The sequence below is a fragment of the Sceloporus undulatus genome, chromosome 1 (assembly GCF_019175285.1).
Source record: "Sceloporus undulatus isolate JIND9_A2432 ecotype Alabama chromosome 1, SceUnd_v1.1, whole genome shotgun sequence".
Lineage (NCBI taxonomy): Eukaryota > Metazoa > Chordata > Lepidosauria > Squamata > Phrynosomatidae > Sceloporus > Sceloporus undulatus.
Window position 1 is genome coordinate 246,162,354 of NC_056522.1, and position 24,918 is coordinate 246,187,271.

Consider the following 24,918-nt stretch of genomic DNA (forward strand, 5'->3'; position numbering starts at 1 on the left):
TGCCCAAAAATTAACCCCAAAATCCCAGGTTGACTTATTTACGGGTCAGCATGGTAATGTGACAGCAGCTCTTTCAGATTTTCCTGGGTGGTACGGAGAGTTTATTTCTCTGTGGAGCCAAGCAGAAATAGTCCTGGATGCTTGATTGATATTGCTGTTTGTTTAAAAGTCCTTCTCCTGCCTGTGTGTCTGGCTGAAACGAAAGGTGAAACAATGAAGCAAAAAGCCTCAATGAATCTCTCTTGCCATAAGCACACATACACACACTGAAGAAGCCTCCAAGTTTTACTCTCGACCCATCCACAGGTCATGGCAAAATCCATAATTTTGGCCCCAAAACCTCACCTTGACTTATACAGGAGGTCAACTCATAGCTGAGCATATACGGTATAATGTTCAAGTGTGAGAGTACATTATTCATACACAAGTTAAAAGAAACCCTTTGGTTCAACTCTTCTCTATCTCAGTTACCTTCAATTCCTGTTCCTTAGAGTGTAGCTAAGGACTGACCTGCATCAGAGGAACTACGGATTCTTTCTGTGTTCCTGTATGGCAGGAGGTTGGACTGGATGGCCCTTGTGGTCTCTTCCAATTCTATGATTCTATGACTGAAAGCAGTAGTACCATACTTCTTATCATAGCTGAATCTTCTCAGAAGTCATCCAATCTGGGATACCCAAAGTTTAGATGAAAGAAACAACGAGATCCCAGTTGTGTTTTGGTAAAGAAAATTTTTATTCAGTGCTTTTAGATATTAAAGTTTTACTTTACTTGTAACCAAATACTGTATATACAAAGAATTCCTGCTTTTTCAGAATTATTCTGAAGTAATCTTGAAAACTGTTAAACAATATGGGTTAAATATTACCTATGAAATGCCATGTGGAAATAATAGCTTTAAGTCCCCAGATAACATTTCCACTATGAATGAACTGCTTCACTTCATCTAATTGTCATTTTTAAAAAAATATGTCACAATGTTTTAGATGTCTGAATTCATGTCTTCCTTTTCACTTATTGTAAGAAAGAGATGTGCCATGGATTTTTCTTTTTATTTCCTAAAACGTTTAAAAAGTGGATGAACGTGTTTATTTGAAGATGCTTTGCTTCGTGACGTTTGATATTCCATGTAAACCGTATCGTCTGCTCCAGACATAGAGCTCATTGTGCCATAGTGACGGGAAACCTAGAAAAACAAAATACATGATCTCAGTGATATTTTATGTTGTTTGAACTTTAAAAAAAAACAACCAAAAACCGGATTGCAGCTGTTGCCCACAGAGCATTTGTATTTGTCCAGCTGCTCTTATGTAAGTGCTCTTGTACAGATGTCAATGTGGCTAGATGAACAGGATGTGTAATAGCTCATCTTTCACTGTATATAGGAAACTCTATACAGGTCTATACTGTGCCATCCTTCATGTGTTCTGGAGAGCACCATATTTTCTGAAACAGACTGTGGGTATGTGGATGTGCATTGGGAATATCTAGATCAATACCAAGTTTTTAAGCATTAAAATTTCTGTCATTCTTCTCAAAGAAACTGAAAAAGATACCTACGCTATATTAACAACTAGATCTTTGGAAAACTAAACAGAAACACAAAATAAGGAAAACATTTTATTGAAAAATTAATAGTGTCTGGGGATTCTTCTCCCTGCAAGTACAAATCTGTTGAAACCTGTTTTTCAAATGGGGAGACAAACTGGAAATTGAACAAACCTAACATTGTTTTTATTCATGTAATTTATTTTAATTTGTTATTATTAGATTTTGTGCAACAGTTTTTCACTCAGGCTGAAAAACAGTTTTAAAAGATGAATTGTTATACCCTTCCTAAAAGCCAGAAGAATGGGAACTTATCCCAAGTCAAGATAAATGCATTCTACAATCTGGGAGAAACAGAAGAGAAATCCCTCTCCTGGAAGCCTATCATGCACAGATGATAGTATGCTCCATCCACAGGTGATGGCATTCTCAAGAGGGCCTTTTATGAAAATCTAACACCTGGTCAGGTTCATAACAAGAAAGATAGTTTTTAAGGGATCTAAGCCCCATTTAGACTTTAAAGATTAAAACTAACATCTTAAACTGGACCTAGACCATGACTGGCAACCAGTGCAGGTCTTTCAATATTGGAATAATATGCTTTTGATACTATGCATCAGCCCAGCTGTTGCATTCTGCACCACCTGAAATTTCTGGGATGCTCTTCCAAGGCACCATTCCACTAGTCCAGATGTATCTTAGATCAGGTAAGGAACACTGCTGCAAAGTGATGTTGATTTACAAGAGGTATGTGAAACAATTGAGGAAGGTCACTCAAAGCCTTGGAGATAGATGTCACCAATATGCTGATGATATCTTGGATTGGCTATTGCTTCTTGTCACCAAGAAAACAGTTGATACCCTTCAATTTATGTTGAATAAACTGAATAAGGCTGGATGAGATTGAATAAGCTGAACCATACACTAACAAGGTGGAGGTTGTGTTGAGCAGTGGAAAGACTTGTGGAAAGACTAGATTGAGAACTGAGCTTCAAACTATTTGTGCAGAAGTTCTGCTCCCACTAAAATACCATGTTCACAGTCCTTGACTGTATACTGCCCCCTGAACTTCAGTTACTATGTTATTCCCTGGTACTGGATGATCAAGAGGATACAGTGAAGAAAATGAATCTTTTTTGTTATCATGTGGGGTCAGAGTCAATGGGGCAGTACCAGCTTTGAAAAAGTAGGCTGAGACTCTCCTTTTTGTGTCACAAAGACCTCAAACCTGAGTTGTTGTTGGGGGTTGGAAGAGTAGTTTTTCTCATTCCACTCAGCCAAAGGCTATCTGCATAGCAGCAAAGAAAAGTGGCCAAGGCTATAGGTCACTGTCTTTCCTATGGCCGTAACTGCATGCTTGGATGAGGAAAAGTCTACACAATGCTTAAATAATCTTCTCTGATCATCAAACATGACAGACATTTAAGCAGCACAATATCAACTTGCCTGAGATGATTTTGAACTGTACTCTCCTGCAACCACCTCTTCCTCAGCATCCATATCAGAGGCTTGCAATACTTTTTGGAGCAACTGCTGCTGTTCTTCTTTAGATGAGAACATAAGCTCTTCCTCCTCCATACCTGCAAGTTTAGTAATTACCTAGGAAAGAGCAAGGAACACTTTTAAAAAACTTTACCCAGTGTACACCTACAGAAATGTACTGGGTTCCTCTTAGAAAATGTAATGTCTGCAAAAACTAAAATTAACAGTGCTTTATCACTGACTTGAAGGACTTACATATTGTTTTACCGAGTTCTGCATCCAACAAGTAGTGCACATCAGATGCAATAGGAAGGGTAGGGATCGGCAGGTTTATTCTCACAATCTTATATTGGCATAATAAGTGAGGTGACGGAAACTTTCTGGGTAACAATATAAAGAGCAGCAGAAGCATGTGCACAGTCTTCTGCTTTTACTGCCATCAAGCACACTTCCACTTATGGCAACTCCATGAATGAGAGACCTCCATGTCACCCTGTCATCAACAGCCCTACTCAAGTCTTGTAAACTTAGGGCCATGGCTTTTTCACTGAGTTTATCCACCTATAATGTGGTCTTCCACTTTTCCTGTTGCCTTCTACCTTCCCAAGCATTATTGTCTTTTCTAGTGAATCCTGTCTTCTCATAATCAGGCCAAAATACAACAGTCTCAGTTTAGTCATCTTGGCTTCTAGCAGAGTTCACTTCAATTGAGTCAATTTTCTTCCAATCTGTTTTTTTCACTGTCCAGCTTTCACAACCATACATAGAAATGGGAACTAGCAGGGACAATCCAAACTTTAGTATTCAATTATGTACCTTGACACTTCTTTATTACAAAATAGGATTCTAAAGGTACTAGAACTACAGAATAAAATGCAATCACATCAGAACACATCTTCTCCCTTTTATCACATATACGCATATAATCTTTCATTGCATACAGATACAGGCTAAGACAGCTCTGTCTTTGAATAGTACTTCTATTAGAGTTGATGTGATTTCTCCCTCTGCCTCCATTAAAATAGCTTTTGATATATGTAATAATTCTGATACAAAACTTTTCTGAGTTGCTGTACAGTTGATTCATGAACACTTACATGCTTGCTATTGTTTAAAAAAAGCTTGTTCTACAGTCCAAGATACCATGAACAAATTACCTTGAAGCTGTAGCCTTGATCTACTAAAAATCGCTGCCGTTTCGTTGAGTATGCCATTTCTTGAGTGTCTTGAGAGACCAGAGAATAAAAGAAGGCATTGTATTCCTCTGCAACCATTCCTAGAGGAAAAGTAGTATTGAAATGTTAGACCACAAAAAATAAACAAACAAGTCCAATTTTTAAGAAAACAAAACATTTCTGAACCTCTTAGTACCATGTGGTTTACTATCACAGCTATCAATCACAAGCTGTAGTGTCTTTGTCAATTCAAAACTAGCAAGTTAGAGAGAAAAAGACAGCTTCTCCTAAATTAGGTAAGGCCCAAGTTACTATCCTATCTCTGCAAGCATCTAGAATCTCTTTCAGGATTCTGGTTTCTAAGACTCTCCATTCATCTTTTGTAGCAGCTGCAGAATCCAGATCTTCTGGATCACATACTAGAACATATTACATGTAATCCAGTTCAGGGCCTCAGGTAAAGCAGCAAGTGGTGTCTCTGCCCTTAAAGTCAGGGTGAAGATTACCCAAATCTAGTCAAGTTATTCTGACACCTGAAGCAGAAAACCCCACCAGTATCCCTCTGCCTCCTGGCAGTGAGAATGTAACAAGAGCAAACCAAGTAACTAAAAATTTGCTGCTTTTTATGGCACCCCAAAAGCCTACTTCTGGCAACTGAGAGGGCTAACCCTGCCAGCAATAAACACACACCTCTTAAGATACAAAAATAACTTTTTGTTTTATGTATGATACATATGCGCTCAGACACACTTATATTCTACAAGTAGTGAAATCCAGCTATTTGTTGTTAGCAGCATTCAGCCGTTCCAGTGCTTCTATTTCTACAAGCAATGCTATTCCTTTCCATGTCAAGAAGTAACACAGTATCAGTCTTTTCACTCTGAAGAGAAGACTGCTTGTCTTCAGCTCATGTAGCTATGAAGAAGAATTTTAGAAACCAAAGGGATTTTTCCCTGCATAGTGTAGTGAGGAGCAGGAGTTCTTTATTCCAAAAATTTCTTCCCCATTAAAACTTTGTTTAAACAATGGATAAATCTATTGCTTCCCCAACATAGTGTTTCATACATTCCACGCTTTTCTTCCTATAATAATTTAAGCATACAACACATACCATATATACCCGACTATAAGTCGACCTCATGTATAAGTGAAAGGCAGGTTTTGGGGAAAAATTATGGATTTTGATATGATTTGTGGATAAGTCAAGGGCAAGACTTATCGGCATATATGAAAGGAAGTAAAGGATGAAGCAAAGGAAAAATATGCCAAAGAACTTACAAAATTATGGCAAGCATAACTGTTTGTGCTCACCCTAAAGGCTGGATGGATGAGAAGGGAACTATGGTAAATCATGGTTGTGGGATGTGTAGGGGAATCGACCAGGCATGGGTGGGGCTAAGGAAACATGTGCATGTCAAAAAATCACACTAAACACACCAAGAATCATAGCTCTATTTTCTGGTCAAGGTGTTGAAGTAAAATCTTGCTCAGTATGATGCCTTTGTGGCAAAGGAGCAATAAAGCATGTTTCCTCAAGCCCTAAAACTTATATATAAAGATCATAATGCTAAGTAACACTGTCAACCATGTCTTTAAAATTCAGTAAGAACAGTGCCTAAGGTCTGCTAAAGTGTGTCTTCTAAAGATATGCAAAATACTAATACTAACTGTCATGTGAAGAGTGATTAGGCAGGAAAGAGAAAGGAAAAGATGGCCCCCTACTGCAGCACTTTTTATAACTACCCTTGAATTATGTTTTAACCTGTGACCTGGAGCTGACAATGACAAACTAGGACAATGGCAAATTGTATATGCTTGATCAGCTACATGAGTTGACTTATGTTACTTTCATGCTTGATTGTTTCATTAAAATTACAGACTCCCATAGTTTAGGCTGTAGTTTACCTTTCTTGGCTCTCAGTACTCGACCCAGTCTTTGGGCCTCCTGTCTTCGAGACCCACCATGGGACGAAATCTGGATCAGAACATTGGCTTCTGGAAGATCAAAGGACGTGTCGCCTACCTACAATACAGAAGCAGCATGACTTAAGAACCTCACATATACTTGTGGGTTACAATAAAAAATGTGTCAATATTACAATGAATCAACAAACTTGTTCATACTGAGAAATATGATATTCCAAGCCAATTCCGTGATAAGCACAGCATTTTCTCTTACCTTGGAGATGAAGATAGTGTTGATTTTGGGGTTGTGTTTGAAATTCTGTAGGATCTGCATTCTCTCCCCCTGTGCTGTAGGCCCATATATATATGGCCTTTTTAAAAAAAAAGACACAAAAATGTTATGAAGATATTATCTGACTCTTTGCCCCATGGATTCAAAAATATCTGTAAGTCTGTTATGAAAAACAATGGCATAATTCATAATGCATGTTTATGCTTTACTTTTACTGAAACATCCCCATTCTTTGTTATCTCTGTAGCTGTCTTTGTTGTCTATATTGTGGATCCACCCATCTGGAGACAAACTCATTTTGTCAGACACCCCCTTCCACAGAAATAAATCCTGACAGTTGTAAATGTTATCCGCTTGATGTGTGCCTCCTGACTCAACAGATCAGTGGGCTGGATATATCTACTAATCCTACATGAAAGGATAGAAGCAGCTGTTAAAATAAAAAAAGGTGTTTTCTTTGGTGCAGTCCACTGAGCTAGCACATTAACAGCTGTGTTCTCATTTTTCTCCCCACTCGTGTCCTTGCACAGCTTATTGTGTCTTGGATGAAAACTCTTTTGGGTTCAGAGTGGGAGTTATATATTCAAAATTGTGACTATTCTTGAAAATATCATGGTATCCTTGTTCCTCTTGTGACACAGTATTCAATCTGCTGAAGCCTATGGATCTTAGTGGAGAAATGCAACCAGTGTAGCTAGAGAGCCATCTTGCTCTCAACAAGCCAAAGTGAGCATAGGATGTTTTCAAAAGCAATAATGAAATAATCAGTTCAAACACACATTTTCATAAAAGAGAAGGTAAAAGGAATACAGGATATATATGAGATGAATATGTCCATTTCAACTCTCTAATGAATTTGAAATCTGTTCCTTCAATCCATGCCTCTTTCATTCCCAAGTCTTCCAACTACAGTACCCAACTACCCAATTTTATTCAATAATGATCAGTTTAATTATCTGATTCTAGACAAATGCAGGCAGATAAGAAGCTGCCTTATATCAGATCTGACTGGCTGCTTTGAAAACATTAAACCATAGTTTATTATTATAGAAACAAACCATATCCAGTCTATATGGGTTTGGACCAAATGACAGAATGCAGCCACAGGAAGATCAAAAGTACCATATATACTCGACTATAAGTCAACCTCGTGTATAGTCAAGTTTTTGGGCCCAAATTATGGATTTTGACATGACTCATGAATAGGTCAGGTGTAAAACTTGGAGGCTCCTTCAATGTGTGTATGTGAGCAGCAAGAGGGAAGCAGCAACAAATATGAGGCTTCAGTGTTTCAGCCTTAACTCCAGAGACAGCGAAGGGTGGGGGTGGGAAGGGTGGGGGTGGGAGAGGAACTGTTAAACAAACAGCAATCAATCAGTCACTAAGGACTCTATCTGCTTGGATCAGGACAGAAACAAACTACATGGGGAAATCTGAAAGAGTTGCTATCACATTACCATGCTGACTCATAAATAAGTCGACATAGGATTTTGGGGTCAATTTTGGGGCACAATTTTTTTAGACTTATAGATGAGTATAGAGAGTAAAAAAGCACAACCAGACCAGAGGAGAAGAGGCAACAAGGCTTGGTGTGGTGTGTTCCTGTAACAATAAGCAACAATTTTAGGCACCAAAGAGGCTTGGCCCAGCATTGTCTTGCCCCCACACCCTGCCAAGGCCTCTGGGCCACCCTTACCTGCCTCCTAAGCACCCTCTCCAGGTCCAGATGCTTGGACAGTATGACTTGCAACTGAGCTGCAGCTCTCCGCAGCCCTCCTAGGTGCACTAGTAAGGCTTCTTGTCTGTGTGGATGCAGAGGTGGGCCTTGAGAGGGTGCTCTTACTGCCATGGCCTGGAAACACCAAACAGCCACTGCCATCATTTTTTGAGCAGCATTACAGTATTTACCCATGTATAAGTCGACCCAGGTTTTTTGGGTTGGTATTTTAATATACTTTTTTTACTTATACATGAGTATATACAGTAATTTTATTTTACCACTTTCATTGCTGGATCAAGAGGAAACTACTGCTTTACCCTAAGGCAGTTAATAATTAAATCAAAACACTAGATTACAATAAGACAAATTTACTACAAGTAAGAAAAGCAATGCTACAAAAAAAACTTCTTCTAGTGTAGGTAAGGGCACATGGCTCTTCAAATGTTTTTAGACTGCAGCTCCCATAATCCCTTGCCATTGACTCTGCTGGCTAGATCTGATGGGATCTGTACACTGAAAACATCTGGAGAACCACATTACCCCCTAATGTTTCTTTGTAAATCTATTCTATGCAAGATGAGCTTATCTGTGATGACTATAAAGTCCTTTTCACTTTCATTTTAAAGGTATTCATAACTGCAACTTTAAGCATTTCAGCTGTACAGATTCTGATTTAAAACTGCATCATTTCAGGTCTCTTTGGGGTCGATTTGAGAAGGTTTGGTGTGAAAATCTGCCTGTAAATTGGGATGGATTTTTTTAATGGGCTTTGATGCTGCACTGTGGGTCTTAAGGGCTTCACCCAACATCATGTAAGATAACTTCTGCTTGCAAAACTGGATCTCCATTGCCTCACTTTTCCTTCTGCCTTGCCTCACACACTTTCCAAATCTGCTCCAGAAGGCTCCCCAATTCTTTTAACTGTATGTGGGAAACCTCACATGGGAGGATAGGGAGGAATCTGTTCCACCAACTTGTGTTGTTCTTTAGCACTATATACAACCCTTAGTAGCATTACAATTCTGATTTTCTGCTATTGCATAATTTATGTTAAATGGCTATCTATTCTACCTCTGGCTAGAATAAAAATATTTTTTAATGCTGCCAAAAATATTGAAAACACTTAGTCTGTTATCCCCATACACTAAACTCCAAACACTTCATCCATCCATATGCATTTTTAACAAAGCACCTCCATGATGAACATTTCTTAAATAAAAGAAATTATTTTAAGCTTTTGAAAAGTTTGTTAATGCAACACTAATATTTGCATGCAATAGTAGTCTTTCAAGAACCATTAAACATAATCTCTGCCCACTCATGGCTAAACTATTAGAATGAAAACAGATCGTAAATTCAGAATTTTAAATTAAGGAACTGTCTGAAGTTCCTATAAAGTGGTACAGTAAACATTTTATTTATTTTTAAATAATATCCTAATTGCAAGCTTTGGAACTATGGAAATATTGCAAGCTTTATTTGGAAAGATTGGTGGTTTATTTTTCTGGTTGTATATTTTGATATGGGATCAAACATTGATAGGAATGGGGACTGCAGCCAGGAAATCAGATTAAGAATGGAGAGGGATGCTATGAAAGAACTGGAAAAGATCTTAAAATGCAGATATACAACTCAGCACAAAAGTTAGAATCATATAAGCCATTGTATTCCCTATTACCATGTATGGATGTGAGAGCTAGACAGTTAAGAAAGATGATCAGAAGAAAATCAATTCAGTTGAGTTGTGGTGCTGAACAAAAGTGCTGAAGATTCCATAGACAGTGAAAAGATGTTACAGGTATCTATTTGGCTACTCTGGGAATATGCAATGAACTATTTATTTCCACTGCTTGCCCCTGAAATGATATATTGACAGTATACATGAAATAAATGTTCTGTACTATTTTCCTATTTAGAAATCTTTGGAGAGGTCCTTACAATTGTGTTCTGAAAGAGGGGCCAAGAGTGTGGATGCAGCCTCTCTCTCTCTCTGGTGTGCGTGCGCTCCCCTGCCCTGGGAGTTGGGATTTATTGCTGGCTGGCTGGGCCCTTCTTATTTCTCTTCCTCCTGCTCCTCCTCTTCTTCCTCCTCCTTCCTCCCCTCTTCCTCCTCTTCTTTTTTATCTTTTTTCTGCTATTCTCCTTCTTCTTTCTACTCCTTTTCTTCTTATTTCTCCTCCTCTTCCTCCTTTTCCTGTTCTTCCTCCTTTTTCCTCCCCTTCCTCTTCTGTTGTTGTTGTTGTGTGCCTTCAACTCCTTTCGAACTTATGGTGACCGTGCAGAGTTTCCCTGGCAGATTTCTTCATTTACCTTCCCTTGAGAGGCTGAGAGAGTGTGACTTGCCCAAGGTCTCCCAGTGGGTTTGCATGGCTGAGGTGGGATTTGAACCCTGGTCTCCCATTGTCCTACTCCAATACTCAGGCCACTACACCATGCTGGATCCTCCACTGCACTTAAAGGTACAATATTCAGTTATTATTTGTTGTTGTGTACCTTCAAGTTGTTTTCCACCTTATGGAGACGCTAAAGCAAACTTATCCTGGGGTTTGCTTGGCAAGATTTGTTCAGAAGAGGTTTGCCATGGCTTTCTGCTGAGGAGGCTGAGAGAGTATGACTTGCTTGAGGTCACCCAATAGGCAGGGAATCGAATCCTCGTCTCCAGAGTCCTAGTCTAACACACAAACCACACAAAGCTACATCCCAACCTTCTATCCATGAAGAATGTCAAAATGTCTTCTTATTAATGTTTTTGGTTTTTAGTTGGTCGTGTCCTCCATTTTTCTTGAACATCCTACAATGGCGCTCACGGCATTCGGTAGGACTCGGGACATTAGGGCCCCGAAAGTACTTTCTGCCCCAGGGCCCCTAAAGGCCTAACTACGGGCCTGGTGTGTAGCCAAATAATTTTTTTTTTTAAATTTAAGCATTCGATCGCCTAGGCGCTCTGTTGGGTTTCCGAACACAGCTACTTGCTACATTGAGCTCAGAACGTGGTAAGCATATCCCCCCCGCCGGCATAACTGTCCCCTGCTGCACAAATATCAAGTATGAGAAGACCCATTGAACACTATTTTTTAACTATTTTTTTTTCTTTGGAGATTGATTCCTAAGTGGCTTTGCATTCATTTGATTTGCTGTGGTTGGAGCCAGGCTTGGTGCGTGGAAATAATTTAGCCTAAGCGATTGACTGACTGACTGCTCAATCCAAAACAAAAACAAGAAAAACAGGTTTTAAGACGCAATGGGAACAGGGAACAAAAATAGTCCGCATTAAAATGCACTGAAGAAATAGGCATCACAGTAACATCTAATTGCCTAAGCGCTTGAGCGACAACACAAAGTAAAATAAAATAAAATAAAATAAAAAACCCAGAAAAAACAGTTCCACAAACGCAATGGGAATGGGGAACAAAATAAATCCACATCAAATTACACTGGAGAAATGTAAAAGGGAATGAAAGATGAGCTAATAAAAACCGAGTTCTTATGCCTCCCATTGGTAATGGGAACGATAACCGTGATTCGAATATAATTCGATCCGAAGTGGACTCGCAGCAAGATAAGTCAGTTTATATACCCAGTGGCCACAGTGGCAGTGCTGATGGATCCTTTAGTATAAAATATCTTGAGGGTACCAGATTGGCAAAGGATGATGTACATGCCATTTTTTTCTCTATACAGAAAATGAGACTCTCTCAGTTGATGCTTCAAAAGTAGCTGAGTAGAGGTGACAGAAAACTCACAAATGTCTTCCCACCCTAAAGCAGACACTTAAATTCTGTATTTTAATGTGAGTAAAGAGAAGATTTTAAGGATGTAAACATCCAAAGAGACAAATCCTGAAAAGCAGGTTTGTCAATATGGACATCCTTCATCCATCAGTACTTACTTGCCCAGCCTGACTGCATACTCCTTCAGAGCAAACACATTATCTGCAAATACAATGATTTTGTCATTCCTTCGTTCATGAAATTTAATCAGGAACTGGCAAGCCCTGAATTTGTTTGGATTCATTGTATAGAGCAATATACGCTTCTTTGTTTTAATAGCCACATATTCTCTGTAAAATTCAGGAGACATTGGACACCAAACCTAAAATAAAGATAGTAGTTAGATTTCAATATAGATAACGATTTAAGAAAGAATCAGAGCGAAAGCATGAGGCACATAATCACTTACAAAATGATACTGTATGATAAAGAGTTAGGCATTTATGCAGCTATGACGGGTGATGCAGGGAGTGATTTACCCCTTTTATAAGGATCTGTAAGATGGCTTTACAGTACAGTATCCTCTTAGAAAGAGGAGCAATTACAGCAGGCTACATCCAAAGCAGCATTTGCTCATGGGGAATTTGTTTCCTCCTCTTTAAAAGAGCCACCTTCATGCACCTCACAGCTTTATTTCTTGAGAGTCAGGGGACCCTCAGGAGACACCTGGGGCACTGAGTGAAGGCATAAAGGGAAGAAGGTAAAACAGAGAAGACTGGGTAAAGACAGGTAGGGTAAGCGGAAAGCAAATCTAGTGTGAACTACATTTTGCTTCAGAAATGTGATGTACAGATCCACTTTGTCCTAACACTCCTTTTCCACTTCCTCTTCATATGTGAAACAGTCTTTGACTTGAATAAGCAAAACTCTGAGTAATATGACATTCCTCAATACCACTCCCCAAAGTCTAATCTGTAGACTGTTCTTTCAGCTTCTCTGTGAGAGTCTCCCACTTGACTTTTAAAGAATTACAAGTTAAGGCTTTTCCATCTCATCTTTTCCAAAAAATACACACCAATGATAAATTTAGTGTTTTTTTATGTGTACCTTTAATCCATGTATGACCTCTCATGCTTCAGGTTAAATAATTCTGAAACAATTAACTAGATCTTCTGTACACCACAGACCAATTACAGCAGATTACTAGCAGCTGTCTGTTCTGGATGTTCTTTAGGTTACAAACTCAAGGAACCGTCTAAGTATGTGCTAGGCATTTCCAGCAAAACCTTTTGGCACAGTTGACAGTCAACTTTCTGCACACACACAAAACAGCTCATCCACTGGGGAGAACTGTACCAGTATGCACTTTTCTTGCAAACCACCTTGTTATGCCATGCAGACAGCAAGTGAAACAAGAAAGAGATGTCCAACTTTCTACAACAGAGTACCTTAAGCAAAAAATAGGGAATCTATAGCTTCCCAGATGCTTTGTCTTGCAACTGTCATTATCCAGTATAACAAATGATAAGAGACTGGAGTGGCATTCCAGAACGTTGTTGTTGTTGTTGCTGCTGCTGCTGCTGCTATGTAACTTCAAGTCAGCCCCTACTTATAGTGACCCTATCACAGGGTGTTCTTGTCAAGACTTATCCAAAAAAGGTTTGCCACTGCCATTACCTTCATCTGAGTCTGACAGAGCATCACTTGCCCAAGGGCACCCAGTGAGTTTCCATGGCTGAGAGAGATTCAAAACCTTGGCTTCTGGAGTCCTAATCCAATATCTAAACCACTACAGTACAGTGGTTTCCCAGTTTCTCCTACCCCCCGTTTTAAACCCATTGGTAAAACACCTGGTTCCAATGTGAATTTGTGTACACTTAGCTCTTAATTATTATTGTTAGTAGTAGTAGTAGTAGTAGTACTAGTACTAGTAGTATTTCTTACCCACTTCTCATGGATCAAGCTGAGGAACAACAACAATGAACAAACACATGGCATCAGTTAAAACAACAGGGAACCATGATATGGGACCCTTTGATACTGCAGTTATAGCACTATGATTCAATTTTATCTGTCATGACAACATGCTATGGGATCTTGGGGCCTGAAACTAAACAAATTTTACTTGAGGCACTTGGAACCTCCAGTTTTGACCCTGGTGATTTAGGCTTCAACTTCTAGAGGACCCAGCCAACATGGCCAATGTTAAGAGATTCTGGGAGTTGTTCATAAATACAGAGCCAAATACTCCCCATCCCATTTTAGTCTTTCAAATTCTGTTCACCTTTTCTGTGAAACTAAGGAGTGGGCCTCTAAATTAAATTCAAAAACAAGAGTGCTTGTGCTATCAGAAACTTTGGGAACACTATCGCAGACAATGGGTTTTGCGATAACACTGTCTCTTGAGGAGGTAGTTTCTACAACTCTCTCCTCGCCCCACTCCTTTTTCTTGGTGCTCAAACTAAGTCACTAGGCCTAAAGCTTATCTAGTATTGCCATCCCTATCTGCATATCACAGACAGCAAAAGCCCTGCCATCAATCCCATCTCTGTTAAGTAGAGGAGAATTGGTTTCAGGGCTTTGCCTGATCACACAACAGGCACTGCCCCCTACAGTCAGTCACTCAGAAAAACAGAGCGTTATTGAGGGTTAGACAGATTATTTCTCTCAGGGAATAACAGTTAACCCAAAATGCATGTGTTTGTAAGAGTAAGATTATTGTACCTAAAGCTCTGTTTCTGAGCTCAGTTGTAACTGGAAAGTAACCTATTGGCTTAACACAGAAATTGTTTTGCCTTTCATTTTAGAATAAGTGTACTGTTTTGTGCTTTTAAATTTTCTGTGAAGGAAAATGCCATAGCCCCAAAAGAGTATCACAATCAAACAGAACACAATGAAGAATATGAAAATTGCAGTTTTAAGAGAAAAGCAGTCATTCTAGATAAAGAAATTTTGGAGTCACTCTGAATGTTGCCCAAGAAATGCAACAGAATTAAGAAGCAAGGAATACTATACCTCAGCACACTGGACTTTAGCGATATAACCATTGTTCTGCAGTTCCATCCAGTTGGCTTCATACAGTTTAGGCCCAATGAGGAAATTCAAGTCTACAATTTTATCATCTTCCCTAACAAGCGTAGCCGTCAGTCCAAGTTTGCAATGGGCTTGAACAATGGTGAGCACACGCCTGAACATTTTTGCTGAGGAATGATGCAAGAACAGATTATTATTTGATTGTGTGTATGTGTGTGTGTGTGTATCTCAACACAGAAGCAAGTGTACCATGCCCATTTTTTAAAATGTCATTAGCAATATTAAATGTTTTAGAAGTGGTCACACTGGATTAGAATACTCTGATATATTAGATGACTGTAAATCTATATTATATTATACAAGCTTATTCATTCTTTGTGCTCTACAAACATTAATTAGTTTAGACATTTCGATATTTGAGGTACGATGCAAAATTAAGAGTAATATACAGGTGTAAACCAAATTTGCCGTATTTACAGCCTCATGATGAAATCTTGTGGCCACATACCTAACACTATCTCTCCTCAACTGCAAAATTTATGTTAAGTAAACATGTATAGGATCCTGCTTTCAGAATCTCAGATGCTCAAGAGAAAAAAACTACATATCCTTTCAAAAGGGAAAAAAGAGCCTTTTAACGTGAAAAAATGAACATAAAACATACTGCCCCATGTATCTGCTGGGGTTTGGTTCCAGGACCCCACATGGATACCAAAATCCCACTCAAGTACCATTAAATATAATTTAGTAAAATGGTGTCCCTTATATAAAATGGCAAAATTAAGGTTTGCTTCTTGGAATGTATATATTTTTAAAATATTTTCAAGCTGGGGATAGTTGAAGGAATCCATGAATATGGAGGGCCAACTATATATTAGAGCCTCTTCTAATCTGACACCTTCCAGATATTTTGACTGCAATTTCTGTTACCCCCAGACAGCACAGTCAACAGTCAAGGGCTATGGTGGTTGTACTTCAAAGCATTTAGAAGATCCCAGGTTGCAGAAAAGCTGCTATAGGGCCTGAACAGACAGGCCAAAATAAAGCTGCTTCAGGTCACTTTGGAGGTATGCTGTTTAAATGACACATGTGTCCCAAGAGGCCAGAAGCTGCGCCAAAATCATGCTCCAGTCCTTAGGCACAGCTTTGGAGCAGCTTCTGGCCTCTTATTATTAGTAGTAATATTATTATAGTTTATTTTTATAGTGCTGTAAATGTACATAGCGCTGTACATACAAATGATCAAATCAATAAAAATGAAACCTGCCAATGGCGTACAATCTACAAAATATGTATAAAATAACAGGTAATAATATAAAATAGAATTGGTTAAAATAAGCAAGCAACAATTAAAAACGTCAACATCAACTATCCAATCAAATATCAGATAGATAATCGCACTGTGCCTGGGAATGCTTTCCTGAACAGGATAGTCTTCAACTCAGATTTAAAAGTGGTCAAAGAAGTGATGACCCGTGTCAGGTTTCAGGAGTGAGGGGCAGTGTCATTTAAACAGCATACCTCCAAAGTGACCTGAAGCAGTTTTATTTTGGCCTGTCTGTTTGGGCCCATAGTGACTAAAACAAAGTACTGTAGCACTTTTACAAAAGGTAGGGTTTTCTTGAAAAAATAACATGAATCTGGGGACCAGTTTAATATTTTTAATTAGAACGTTTGAAATGTAATTCCTCCCACCCTGCTACTTTACAGATTAAATCTCAATATTAAATTATAGTACAAGTGTTTGGCAAATCATAACATTTGTTAGCTGATCTCACATACAAATCTAAATGCCAAACCTGGACCCAACCAGCTATTAATTCCTTCTGTAGTTAATAAGATTAAAGAAAGCAGCCAGTCATTATGACAAAACAGCACTGCAATATCTCACAACAGTGTTAGGCTTCTTAAGAAACAAGCATTAAATTTTAAAGAATGGTTGCCATCACATTACAGCTCATATTATCATACTAGAGTAAAACTAACAGGAATACTGGATTTCAGACTAGGACAAATTGGACAGAGGAACAGTCCATACATATACCCTTGGCCAAAGAATGGTACACTCCTTCTATCTGGGAGTGCAGATAATGCACTGAGCACACAGCTTTGAGAGGGCTCACATGGAGGAGTGAGGGAGGAGGGGGATACCTGCCTACCTAGCCAGATCATCCAAATCAATCTTGATAATCAATGGGGTGACAGATGTCACAGCCAGATCATTCTTACATCCAGTTTATACACCCAATGTTCTCTTTTTGGATTACAATACCCATAATCCCAATGGCCAGACTATCTTATGGGTTCTAAGAGTTTTAGCCCCCAAAGTAACTTTTTCAAGCTCTGTCAAATAGCCACATTCTCCTTACCAGGTATGGTGTGTACTTCATCAAGGATCATCAGGCCCCACTCTTGACTCTTCAACCACTCCATTACTTTCTCTGCCTCCCAAGACCTCTTGGTTGTATGTCCCAACATTGAGTAGGTACTAATTGCAATGGAACAGCCAATTGGTTTATCTTTGGCATCTGAAGTAAATCTGCAGATTTGACTGTCATCAATTGTGGACCACATTTTGAATTGGGCTTTCCACTGCTCCACAGAGACAGCAGAATTGCCCAGCACCAAGCATCGCTTGCGGACTGTGCAAGCAGCTGTTACTCCTACAAGTGACTTGCCAGCACCTGTAATTAACAGAAACAAGGGGCCATTTAAAAAAAGCTACATGCAGTGCACAAATATTCACATAATAAAGGGGGGAAAGAAGGAATAAAATCCAGACAGGCATCCCCACTAAGTATTCCAGAAGAATTCAGGGTTTGTTTGTTTATAATCTACTAGCATGGTAATTGACACTCAAAAAGAGCCAGCCACAATTAATATCCTGTCCAGTCTGTCCAAGTCATGGAAATGCTTAGCCAACACACTTGCCAAGAAAATGCTCTGGTAGCCAAGGATGCAGTGTCAGTGCTAAAGCTAAGAAGGTATTTATTGTGTAACATGGACATGAGATTACCTAGAAAGTACATTCTTGACATGAAAAGTGTTATACAGGCGTATGAAACGCATGGTACATAATGACTTAACCAAGTCAAAGCCCAAATATTTAACATCAACCTAGCCAACTCACCACAGGGCAGAACAATAACACCAGACCTCGCACGGCCATTCCCAAACATTTTTCTCAAGCTTTTTTCCTGGTATGGTCGGAGAACAGCTGTGGGCTTCAAGTCTATATTAATATCAGGATTCACTGAATCATTTCTGAAGTCATACTCAGCAAGCAGAGGGTACTCCAGGTGAATGCAACGCTTTTGAAGCTCTTCAATCATTTCCTAGAAGAGGGACCAGGAGAGAGGCTAGTTTTAAAATCTCACTACTATTAAGACTTCAAGAAAACACTGCAATTCCCCATAAGGCATGAAAGAGGAATGTTCTGGGTGCGTGAAAATACAGCAGAACAATGAATATAATTCACAAAATCTTAAAGTGTTTCTCATACTTTCAAGAATTTCATGCGTTATAAAAAGAACTGCTCTTGCACAATCTTCCCTAACCCCCTCCAGATGTGTTGAATTGTAACATCAACAGTCCCACAGCAAACTATGCTTTGTACTCTAACATATCTGGAGGACAACAGGTGGAAAAAACTGCTCTAGGTGTGTGTGTGTACAGTGCACCTGCATCATACGCGGATGCACCATACATGGCTTTCAGCATATGCTGAAAGCCGCCATGGACCCCACGGGAGCGTGCAGGGCACAAAGGGCGGTGTGTCCCATTAAGAGTAATGGGGCGCATGCGCTGCCATGCCACCGTGCACCGTGCCATGCACGAGCCCCATTATTTTCAATGGGACTCAAGCATACACTTTTTTTTTACGTGTGGGGTCCGGAATGGATCACCCACGTAAAAAAAAGGTACACTGTATTTAATTTCTCTTTACTACCTGAGCCAGCAGGGATGGAAAAAACATCCTATTATTTCAAATTTCTTTAACAGACTTAATCTCCATACTGACCAACTTTGTAGGCGCACAGCAGATGATCCAAAGCTCCAGATACTTCTAAAAGTGATTATTCATGAGGGAATACTTTTTTGATACTGTGATCCCAAATAGTAAGGAAACGGGCATGTATCCTTTCTGTGGAAGGATCAAATTCCATGAAAACATGCAGGACACTCCCAGAATTATTTTATATTCGGATGTGTTTTTTTTAATGTAGGCAGATACATAACCTCTGTGGCAGCATCTCAAAAAAGAGAAGAACAGCTGCTACTCTTTCAATAAAACATCCACAGAAGAAGCAGTTATTTGGATATTACTCTTCTCTGGGTTAGAGTCTGTCTTTATGTACATTCCACCTGTTTAACTTTCTCCCACTTGCATGTGAACTCTGTAAGTGTTAACTAATCGTAATTTAAATATATGCTCCTTAACCTAAAGTAATTGTATACATGATTTCAGTTCACTCCATACACACACTGAAATTACCTCTTATCTACAAAATTTGCTACAATAGAAATCAATTTTTAAGGTACAGTGGTACCCCGGGATACGAATTGATTGCGTTACGAAATTTCCGGGATACGAAAAAGTTAGATTGGAAAAAACTGTTCCGGGATACGATGTTTTTTTCGGGTTACGAAATTTATTTCGGCGCGAAATTCAAACGCAAAGCGCGGCTAGCGGCTTTCCAGCGCTAACGGAAAGCCTTTTCGGGTTGCGAAATTACTCGGGTTACGAACGGAGCGGCGGAACGAATTAATTTCGTAACCCGAGGTAGCACTGTATAGTCGGCCCTCCATATCCATGGATCCATGGATTCAACCATCCATGGCTTGAAAATAAATTCCATAAGCAAATGTTGATTTTGCCATTTTATATAAGGGAGACCATTTTCCTACCCCACTGTATATAATACAACTTGAGCGTCAAAAGATTTTGCTATTGGGGAAGTGGGGGCTGGAACCAAACCCCAGCAGATACCAAGGGCCCACTGTAATTTTGGTTTTGCTGATTGACTGTATAAAATTAAGCAGTTAAGTTTCCATTTTAGACTTTAGTAACTAAAGCAAGCTCACTACAAGCTGTCAGGTCCCACAGACACAAAGGGAGGATGGGGGTGGTGGTGCTGTCTAAACAAAGAGGATAAATTGATAAGTCACCACTAAAAGTTGCATCCTAGCATTAGTCTTGTTATTTAACAATTATTTAATACACAATGTATCACTGAATGGGAGCACAAAGGACTAATGACAACCCTGTCATAGGGTTTTCTTTGCATGATTAATTTTACCTGGAGGAGGTATGGCACTGCCTTCTTCTATGTGTGGCTTGTTTAAGGTCATTCAGGCCTTGTACAGGCCTGAAAGGCTGGTCTGGGGTCAGAGTTGGGGCTTCACGTCTAGATGATGCATGCCCTGATTCTGCCCCCAGAGTGCCATGCCGTGTGCTGCTCCACATGGTGCACAGCATCATGACATGCCTCCAGCACTACGTCCATATGATGGAGTGCTGAAGGAGCGCCATATAGATGTGCCACCATGGCTATGGTGCCCTTTTGAGGGTGCAAAAAGGAACCGTTTTTTGCAGCCTCTTTTTGCACCCTCGAATGGCTGGATTGTGGCCATGGCGTGAGGTTGCCACGGCCTGGGTCTGGCTAGGAAAGGGGGCGGTCTGTCAAGCCCCTCAGAGACTTTCCATGGTTGAGTGGGGACTTGAACCCTGATTTCCCAGAACCATAATCCAACACTCAAACCATTACTCCATACTGGCTCCTGAGTTAGATACTCCTCAAAACTTACATTATAGATTTTACCTGCTTCACTTCGAAAGAGACAGTCTGTGTTTCTTCCTCCTCTTCTTCATCCTTGTCCATTTGTTCATAAAATTCAAATAAGTCAGCTGGGACATCTGGCTTATGAGCATCTGTCCCTTGTGAAGTTGATGGACCACTGCCATCGGTGGACCTGGAAATCTAAAAGATATTCAGCAGGGTGCAGTCAAAAAGAAGGCATAAGCTCTACCAACAGGTGGGCCCCACAATAGTTAAAGACCATAAAAATGGCAAGTAAATGGAGAATGTGCACTTTGGTTCATACAATGTATAACCCAACCCCAAAATATGATCATTGTACAATGGTAAAAATTTTTAAAAGGAGTAAAAAGACAGAGGCCCAAGAGTCATCATGGCCATATTTGTGGATACACAAATATACTTTTACTGGTAAAAGTATATTTGTGTGTCCAAAAATATGGCCATGATGACTGTTAAATAGTAAAGACATAACAAGCCTTTTTACATGCAGAAGTGGTTTATAAACTCAACATACAGCTGATTTGCTTGTGAACGTTTCTGTGATGAGTTCTGTTTCTTTCCCTTCTGCATTTCTCAGTCGACAGTCCCTAATAACTGGATCTTGGAGAAGCTGCTGAATGACTTCTGGATGGGTGCTTTCTACAAAATATCTAGAAAGCAGAAGACAAGGAAATAAAATACTAGGAAGAAACATCAACATCTTCTATCACGTTAGAAAGAACTTGCTTCATGGAACAGGACATGTTTTGTATGCCTCCTCAGGATGGTGTATCTTGAACTTTGAGAACTATAAAGCAGTGCTAGAGTGTGGACATGACTGTAATTCTTAAATAGCCAGTGTTGGCCTTCACACATAACAATAAGCTAGGAACCATGGCTTAGTAAACCAGAATGTGATCAAGCTACAAGCCAATGAACACGTTAGAAATAGTTCAGCGTGCTGACTGAATCCAGGGCTACATATTATTGTGCTTAACAAAAAAACCAAAGCTACTTTTCAAATCCTGTCTTATTTGGTCACAAGCAACCACAATTACAGGCTCAAATATCACACTGCAGACCCCTGTCTGGTTTGTATAACAGTTTGTACTAAAATATAAGGGAAGCAGATGTCAATAGTCTACATTCAACAAAACATAGCTCATTCATATTGTGGTTTAGTAAACTAGGATTCCTGGATCATCATTATGTGTGAATGTAGTCAATGTATTAACAATATTGTGGCTTCAATCATGTTTGCTTCTGTGAAGGTATTCTAAGCAACAGAACGATTGTTCAAGTAGCATCCAAGCCAAAAGGTAAGGGATGAAAAAACCACTACAACTCAACTGAAAAACTGTTTACCTGTTGTGCTTCAGGACCAGCTTTACTTTTCCATAGCTGACAGTACAAAGCTGCAAAACAAAAACAGTGATTAGAAACAGAACACCTGCAATGTACAATAAACATCTGCAATGTACAATAAACAATGCATACCTGAAACAGAGGTGGGCAACACATCACCCACATTAACCCATTGGCCATTTTATGCCCCTGCTGCTGATAAATGTAGTGCCACACCATCACATTTCAACAACCTCCCCCTGCCACACACTTATTTTCATACTATGCACTTCAGCAACTTCCTGGGAAGTGTGATTCTATTCTTAAACAAGGTCTGTGCTTCCTATATACCTAGATTTAAGGAGGAAATTTTCCAGAAACCAGCAGAAGATTTTTCCCAGTTCCAGTGTTGCTACCATGCCAGCCAATTTTGGCAGTGCATGGTGGGGTGATGACTGCAACAAAAGCTACAGTTGTGAAACAGACCCTGGGATCCCCTGAAGCTGCCCACCTGAGGCCAAGAGTAATTGACTTATTTAACAATAAGAGAAAACAGAAGAAAGAAAACTGAGCAGTAGCACCTACAGAACAAGAGAGAATTAAGATCTCATATCCCTAAACATTTGTTTAGACAACATTTTTTGAACTGCAACTTCCCTCAGCATCATAGCCAATGGTAAGGAATGTTGGCAAGTACAGTCCAACATCATACAGAAGGCTGCATGATTCTCACCCCAGGTGTGGACACAGCCCTTGGCCATATGGTTTACCGCACCTTCCCCAAGCTTATTCAGCCATCCAGCTGGAGACTATGGGAGTTGTAATGCAACACATCTGGAGGACACCAGCTTGGGGAAGCTTGATTTATTAGAACTCTTATTTATTTATTTAAAATATTTATATCCTGTTTCACAGCCAAAGATTTCAGGGTGGCATACAGCAAGAGATCATTATGGTCGAACAGGATCTGCTTTTTTGCCATTCCTGTGAATCTTAAACCAATTTGCATTACTCTGTTGAGTTTTTGATCCATTGATTTTCCTGATTATTCTGTTGAGCAGGTGCCCAACCCTGAATTTTTACAAGTTTTCAGTTCTGTTTCTCTGCCTTCTTACACATGGATAAATCAGGAGTGGACAATTATGGATAAATCAGGAGTGGACAATTATGGCCCTGCAGATGCTTTTCACCCAAAATTCCCATCAGACCTGGACACATATTTAATGGTGAGAGACTATGGGAGTCCTAAGACATCTGGAGGGCCACAGTCTTCCCACTTCAGAGCTAAAGTACATGGATGTGTTGACAAGTATTCTTTGCTTATATTTTGAAGGACAAGATATTGATTTGTATCCTGCTGTCCTGAGTTAAATTCAAGAACGACTACAGACAATATAGTTCATTGTTGGGTTTAATCACATCTTCAGTGTCTAGCCCTTTATTTCTGAATAGGTGCACAATTAAAGAAATGAGACAAAGAGGAGAAGTTTACCTTGATAAACTGAATGATCCCATCAGGTACACCAGTCTTACTCAGTTTCCGCAAATACTCAGTGATATCACTTGTTTGCAAACCAACACTGACAGCAGCATAGAGAGAGTAAGCAGTCAGTTTATATTCATGTATATGGGAGGGCCGGCAAACTGGCTCAGCAATGGCAACCAGAAAATCCTGGGCATATTTGTAAACAGGTGAAAAGGCCTCAAGGAAAATATGACCATCAGGAGCCTATAAAAGGACAAAAGAAAAATTGCAATGGTACCATTAATCTGAAAACAAGATAAACACTCTGTACACTTGTTTCTAAACTGGCAACAAGGAGAAGTGTAGGTAGGTGTGTGCCTTCAAGTTGCCTATTGACTTACAGCAGTGTTTCTCAAATAGTGGGGCGCGCCCCCCAGGGGGGGCGCGAGGCTCCGTAAAGGGGGGTGCGAGGTTCTTGCTGTTCAGGCTGCCTGGCCAATGGCTGGACAGCCTGCTCCTGCTGCAGGAGCCTGCCCCAGCTCCAGTCTTCCCCATTGGCCAGCCAGCCTGAAGAGGAGGAGCTTCCTCTCTTTCGAGCCTCGCGCGGGCCCAAGGCTGGAGCCTGGAGAGGGCTTTGCAAATTGCAGGCAAGCTGCTTCCTCTTTTCCCCCCTGTTTCTCTTCCTCTTTCCCTCCTCCTCCTCCTCTTACTCTTTTTCCTCCCCTCTTTCTCTTCCCCCTCCTCTTCCTCCTATTTTTCTTCCCCTCTTTCTCTTCCTCTTTCCCCTCCTCCTCCTCCTCTTCCTTTTCTTCCCGTTCCTCCTCCTCTTCTTTTTATCTTTTTCCTATTCTTCTTCTTTCTTCTCCTTTTCTTCTTTCTCCTTTCCCTTCTTTTTTCTCCCCCTCCTCCTCTGTTGTTGTTGTTGTTGTGTGCCCAACTCCCCCCTTGGCCAGGCCTGCATTTCCCAACAAGAGGGAAGGCAGGACTTGTGGGGGCCATGGGGGGGGCTGAGGGGGAGGCAAAAGGGAGCCCAGGAGGGAGCCCATCACGCTGCATCCACATTGGAGAAGTAACCCAGTTTGGCTGGCAATGCTTTAAATCTTTTCTGACTCAAGGCTATGGAATTCTGGGAGCTGGAGTGTGTTGTGGGGACCAGAACTCAAAGCCCGACTCTTCTATGTCTCAAGGCTATGGAATTCTGGGAGCTGGAGTATGTCAGAATTTCTGGCTTATGGCAACCCTGTGGGAAACCCTCCAGGAGAATGCCTGTTCTGTTTCAAATGCTAAGCGTGCTTGTGAGTGGGACATGTAGTTTGCCGGCACAAGAGGCTGCCTGTTCTGTTTCAAATGCTAAGCGTGCTTGTGAGTGGGACATGTAGTTTGCCGGCACAAGAGGCTGCCTGTTCTGTTTCAAATGCTAAGCGTGCTTGTGAGTGGGACATG

At 40.2% G+C, this 24,918-nt stretch overlaps 1 protein-coding gene across 1 annotated transcript in view; it reads right to left on the reverse strand.

Moving 5' to 3' along the window:
• Positions 1-716: 716 nt before the first annotated feature.
• The window catches only part of ERCC3 (ERCC excision repair 3, TFIIH core complex helicase subunit), a 26,978-nt gene continuing 2,776 nt past the window's right edge, over positions 717-24,918 (reverse strand). The window contains exons 3-15 of the mRNA XM_042438067.1: positions 23,503-23,739; positions 22,032-22,081; positions 21,202-21,337; positions 20,688-20,846; positions 17,996-18,200; positions 17,235-17,549; positions 14,848-15,032; positions 12,012-12,214; positions 6,385-6,481; positions 6,111-6,228; positions 4,188-4,306; positions 2,995-3,147; positions 717-1,186 (exon numbers count right to left, since the gene is read on the reverse strand). Coding sequence (XP_042294001.1) covers positions 1,052-1,186; positions 2,995-3,147; positions 4,188-4,306; positions 6,111-6,228; positions 6,385-6,481; positions 12,012-12,214; positions 14,848-15,032; positions 17,235-17,549; positions 17,996-18,200; positions 20,688-20,846; positions 21,202-21,337; positions 22,032-22,081; positions 23,503-23,739 — 2,112 coding nt within the window. The 3' untranslated portion in view covers positions 717-1,051. The remainder of the gene's footprint in view (positions 1,187-2,994; positions 3,148-4,187; positions 4,307-6,110; positions 6,229-6,384; positions 6,482-12,011; positions 12,215-14,847; positions 15,033-17,234; positions 17,550-17,995; positions 18,201-20,687; positions 20,847-21,201; positions 21,338-22,031; positions 22,082-23,502; positions 23,740-24,918) is intronic.